This window comes from Hydra vulgaris, chromosome 02 (assembly GCF_038396675.1).
Source record: "Hydra vulgaris chromosome 02, alternate assembly HydraT2T_AEP".
Lineage (NCBI taxonomy): Eukaryota > Metazoa > Cnidaria > Hydrozoa > Anthoathecata > Hydridae > Hydra > Hydra vulgaris.
The window spans coordinates 27401501-27407500 of record NC_088921.1 but is presented as its reverse complement, the minus strand read 5'-3'; the positions used below and the strand labels follow the sequence as shown (position 1 = coordinate 27407500).

General features: G+C 26.1%; 1 protein-coding gene across 2 annotated transcripts in view; it reads left to right on the top strand.

Annotated features, from left to right (window-relative positions):
* LOC136076853 (disintegrin and metalloproteinase domain-containing protein unc-71-like) overlaps positions 1-5952 on the top strand; it is a 162500-nt gene extending 156548 nt beyond the window's left edge. The window contains exons 30-31 of one of the 2 annotated variants that reach the window (XM_065790460.1): positions 4946-5249; positions 5541-5952. In XM_065790460.1, coding sequence (XP_065646532.1) covers positions 4946-5249; positions 5541-5715 — 479 coding nt within the window. In that variant the 3' untranslated portion in view covers positions 5716-5952. The remainder of the gene's footprint in view (positions 1-4945; positions 5250-5540) is intronic. The other variant, XM_065790459.1, reaches the window with a different exon arrangement.
* The last annotated feature ends 48 nt before the right edge of the window (positions 5953-6000 follow it).

Genomic DNA, 6000 nt, shown 5'->3' with positions numbered 1-6000 from the left:
TCTTCTTCTCAAACAGCAAAGTTTATTGTTTTTTAAATTAACTAGTATTTTACTTTCGTAAACAAAAGTTGTAAAAAATATTTAAATTAAAATAACGCCTTATTAAGTATTGCTTATTACATAATTACGCAATGATAAAAAAGAAACAAAAAAAGTTTATTCGTTGTTACGTTTTTGTGAGCATCGTTAAAGGTAAGAAAAGTTAAAGAAGTTTGTAGTTAAAGAGTTTTTCTAAAAATTTTGACATTAAATAAACTTCGTAACTTTAAACGACCAGTGTAAAAGTTTCATTAAAAACATCTTTAAAAAACTGACCTTAGACTCACTAACCGCGACACTGCAAGATATATTATTAAAATTTATATTATTATTATTATAAAATTATTAATTCAGATTAAACATTGTTATTAACTCCCTAATTATATAACCGTATTTTTTTCTTCAAGTATTAAAAACTTAAATTTCTTATGTTTTAAATTAACAATTGTTTGGTTAAATATAAACAATATAAACAATGTAAACTATTTATTTAAAAAAAACCTAATAAAATTTTGTTTATTGTTATTTTAATCTAAATAACAATACTGAACTAAATAATTTATCAATTAATGACAAAATTTAATCTAAAATAACACATTAATAGTTGTTAAAAAATAGAATGCAAGTTATACTAAAAAGAACATCATCGCTATTATCATTAGTACTTAGTCACACAAAGTTTCAGCAATTTTCCACCATAGTTTAATACAATATCTACATTGGAGACCTTTTAACAGGCAAAGATTAAAATAATTTGTTAACTAACAAATTTTTTCACAATTTTAGTTTTCTAATAAAAGAATAAAAAAGATGTTTATCTTTTTATAAATTCTGACAGGCTCCTTTTAAACTTTTTTAAACGTATCTTTTCAAATAGAAATAAACAATAGTATTGGAAAAAGCATCTTTATTTAATAGTATAATGTAAAATTTAGCACATGGAAGTTGTTTAATGAGATGGCTGTTGCTGTTTCTTTTCAATAATCCGACTAAATTGAGAAGTTGTTTTTGAACAACATAAGATGTATATCTTCTTTGACATCTAACTGGTTACAATTTATTGTTTTTATTTACACTAACGCTGAGAACTCGGATTTAAAATGGTACATAGTAGCAAGCTGCAATAATATGAATATTACTCATTTAACAAGGAGAAGTTAATCTTGTCCTAAATTACACCAGAAATAATAAACATCCTTTGCATGTAATTCAATTTGCAATACTGATTTGGATCTCATGCCAAATAATTCATCTTTAAAAAAATCTTCATCATTGATATCATTGATATCAACAATAAATGGGTTACGTATACAAGTTTCGTGATTATTTTACAGCAAAAGTACCTTTCAAAAGAGTTCTGTAGTGTCTCAAGATAATCTCAGATTTCCTTTTTTATCTCTTTATTTAAACTTCTTGCCATATCACTGTGCAACTGCAGCTCTTCCAACATACAAAAAATTATTGGCAACACCTAAATAGACTCTAATTTTCTTAAGCAGCAAGAGTTGTTACAAGGCGAAGGCCACATGTTCCAAGGCCAAGACCAAGGCCTAAAGTTTCAAGGCCAAGGTCAAGAGTTTGAAAGACACGGCCAAGGACAAGAGCTTCAAAGTCAAGGCCTACGCAAACATTTTAAAGGCCAAACACTTAAGTTTTGTCCTTACATTAGTATCAATTATAGCCGTAACTGCAGGTAGCAAGTGCTGTGACAATAGAAACACATGTCGTGAATTTGACAAAGTCAATAAGAAAATATATTTGAAGATATATATAAAAGTGGAAAACAAAAATGCATAAAAAAAAAGACTTCAAATTTTTAATTCTTTATTTTTATGTAATTTTGTGCTTATTTCTAACAACTAATACTGACATCTTTTAATTAAAAATATGTTGATATTAGTTGTTTGTATTAACTATAAGTCATAATCATTTACTATCACTATATGGCCTATAAGTTTTTATTACATTTAAGAAACATCAAAGTTGCAACGAATAAGACATACGAGCTCTATGAGGGCACATTATCAACCCACTCTGATAAAAGATACACTCAACAGGAGCTGACTTTGCAGGAACACAGAAATACTTGTCAAATATAGATTTTTTTTTTAAATGTCTATATTTTATTTGTTCAAGATTCAAGATCAGAACTATCTTCTTTTTTCTATTATTTGCAAAACAGCATTTTTTTTTTTTGTATTTTGGTATAGGGTTTGTGAATCTGAAGTGTAACACTATTTTTAGAGCAAATCTTTGATAGCTCGGTGATTATTGCTTATTGGTTTGAGTTGAATTTTATAAATAAAATTATTAAGAAAATCTTTATTGAGTATACATAACTAATAACTAATTTAAACAGGTTTAGATATGTTGAATGAAAGCAGTATAAATAAATAAAAATAATAAATTATAATAAATTATAATTTAAATATAATAAAAACTATTTTAGTTCAAAAAACCTTTAAAATTCTGTTTTTATTTTTAAAACAAAATCATGTGTTAAAATCATTTTTTTAATTTTTTAATGTTTTAACTAATAAAAAACGTTAAAATTTGATACTAAGTCCTTTGTATCAAATTTTAACGTTTTTTATTAGTTAAAACATGACGTATAGATATAATTGATTCCCATTAAACAATCATGTCATTGATTGCTGCTTTAAATAGCTAGTCAAAAATGGCATCTTAAACCGTGGCATAAAACAAAAAATTAAGTTTTAAAGCTTTCAGTTAAACAAAAATAATTCAGAACTTTGCATTTAAAAAAATTTTTTTTAATGCAAAGTTCTGAATTTTTAAATTAAAGGTGAAAGGTCAAGGCCAAAATATTTAAGGCCAAAGCCAACAGATTCAAGGCCTTAATATTTGGTCTTAAGGCAATCCCAAGGCCTAGGTCTAACAACTCTGGGGGCAGCTAACCAAGAAAAGGACACTGAAAAGACAGTTTGAAATAGTTAAAATTGTTAGCTAAGTAAGCTAGTTCTTTCAAAACGTTTTCTGTCTCCAGAACTTGATGCAAAGTCCTTTCTTTATCTTTCTCGAATAAGCTTTGATCTCTACCACACGCGAGTTCTATTACGCCTAATAAACAAGATTTATGAAGAGTTTTTGCAATAGTGTGTGGCTTTTTGTTGAGCAATACAATATGCAACTTTGTATGTTGTTTCCAAACATGGTTTCTGTGTTAAAGTAAAACCTACTTAGGGTAAATGTGCAAGCTTTCTCAAATCAAGCTTTTAGGACCGAAAAACATCAACACAAGGTTCGTTTAGTAACAAATTATTTATTTTATATTTAAATTTTTTAATTTACTGTTAACTAACAAAACAAGTTTTATGTTGGAAAAAGAGCTATTGCATTAGATGCCATTTTGGTTAGTGACGATTTAGTATTTTATTATTTTGGTACTAATTTCCTCAACTTAAAAAGTACGACATATTGCTGAAAAAAATGGAAATGGTTGTAATATCAGACAAATTTCGTTAGAAATCCATCGAATAAATTTAAACAGTGCGTGGTTTGATATGCTTTAAAAAATGATTAATTTTTTATTTTTATTTATTTGTATATTGTGTGTAGTAAATAATTTTTATAAGTTTAAAAGCCGAGAAAATAAAATTGGTTAAATTATGGTACCGAATAAAAAAAAAAAGCTATGCTAAAATTACGGTAGCGAATTAAAAAAAATAATTAGAAAAAAGGTATTTTTTATGATATTATATAATAATTGTTTAGGATAGTATAAATTTATTTATTATATTTTTTTAATGCATTTTTTAACTATAAAATTGAATAAAGTACAAAATTATTTATAGTTTTACGAAATCAGGTTCCGTGTCACTCACTCAAATACAGTCATTCGAGTGACACCTATTTAATAAAACAAAGCAAGCAGCAAAAAGTAATAATAAAGATATTGAACTAAAAATTCAATAAAAATAATGATAATATTATAAAAAAGCAAGACTAATAACAAAAAACATGGAAATAGTGAATTAGAGGACATAAGAGATATTGAATAAATAAGATAACGCAATGTTTAAATTTCAGAAAGGTGATGAAAAAAAAGAAAGAAAAAGAAAGATATATTTATATATCAAGGTGAAGCGAAAATATTGAATCACTTGAACAGGAGCAACAAAAGTAAAAAGCAAGAACAATAAATTTAATTGGCAACAACACAAAAAAACAAGACAATACAAACAATACATAAAAGTACACGACAATAAAACCAATGCACAAAAATACACGACTGTATAAACAACATAGGCGTCCCGAGAGAGGATAGGGGGACGTAGCCTTCATCCTCCCCCCACCATCCCCTACGCTAGTCCTCATCCTCCCCCCACCAACCCCCTACGAAAAATATTAGTTGGAAAAACAGACAGTTTTTTGGACCGACCTGATAAACAGAAATAAAAACAATATAACACACAGAAATAACGACAGTATAAACAATGCAAACAACATTGATAATTAAAACTTAAAAAATTGTTCATTTTATTTTCCTTCAATAACTTATTAAAGTTTTCTAATTTCGAGTTCGTCACGAACATTTTTTTTTTAACTTTAAGTTGCTTCGATTTTTTTAATGTTTCTCTTCATTTTTTTTTATTTTTTATTATTCAATATTTTTACTTTTAAAAAAAGTAATAAAGTGAAATACTTTATTAGTTTTTTTAAATCTTCTATTCTAAACAATTTTTTTTATTTTCTCTTTTCTCGTTTATCTATTTTCCTTCTTTTCGCTGTTAAAAATAAAAATACTTTTCATGTTTTCCACCATTGAGGATGTCATTGCAAAAAAGATTTATTTATTTTATTAAATATTATCAATTTACTTTGTAATATAATTATAAATAATACGTAATAAATTTGCAATATAAGTTAAATAAAAATAATTTAGATATGGGTGATGTTACCGTTTTGTTTTATAAAAATGTTGAAGACATGAGGGCTTTAAAACAAGACCTAAACATTCCCACATACAAAGGTTTTGTTGATAACTTTGATTTCTCATCTTATTACATTGACCACGCTAATATTCGCATGTATGCATACTTCAGAGTTCCAGAATCTGGGTACTATATTTTTCAAGTCGCTTGTAGTGGTATCTGTGAGTTATTATTTACAGACGATATATCAGACTCAGAATCTGCTAAAAAGATAGCTGGCTGTCCTAAACCGGTTTATAGATATGAGTATGATGCGTAAGTATCACTTTATTGTGTATAATGTAGATTGAAATAAGTGATGTGTCGGGCCTGTTTTTGTTTTAAAATTCGGTTTTAAAAGTTTATTTTTTATAAATGTTATCGTAATTTGATGAGACTTACATGTTTCATCATGTCCGTGTTTATTAGAATATTCAATCAAATAATATTTTCTTGCTCCGGTTGTGGTACTCGACACACTGCAAATTTCTTTATAAATACGAAAAAAAAAATGTGTCTAAAATAAATAGATTTGTGTGTGTTTTCTTTAGTTTATTTTGTTACTAGGTACAAAGAACAAGTTTCGAACATAATCAATTTAAAGATTGCCAATCTATATTATTTGGAAATCATCTTGGTAAATCACGTATTTATCTTACCACACGCTTCGGCTGCTGTTGTATTACCCAGTGGTAGTTCTGTGGCACCAATAAGCTACGAGTACCTTTCAAGAAAAAACTAATTTTGTTTATGATATTTTAATGTTGTTTAATTCTGGATAAAATTTAAAAAAATTTGTTTATTTATTTTTTTGCTGTTCTTATTTTATATATTTTATTTATATTATTAAAAGTTATTTATATTTTTTAAGTTTTTTTTTATTTTAACATTTTAATATTTTAAGTACTTTATAATTTTATATGAAGTATAATAAATAAAACATGTATTAGCTTTTTTAAATAAATGTATCCTCAATTAATGAAATTATTTCTTCAATTTATTTAAATTATTTTTTCAATTTATATTT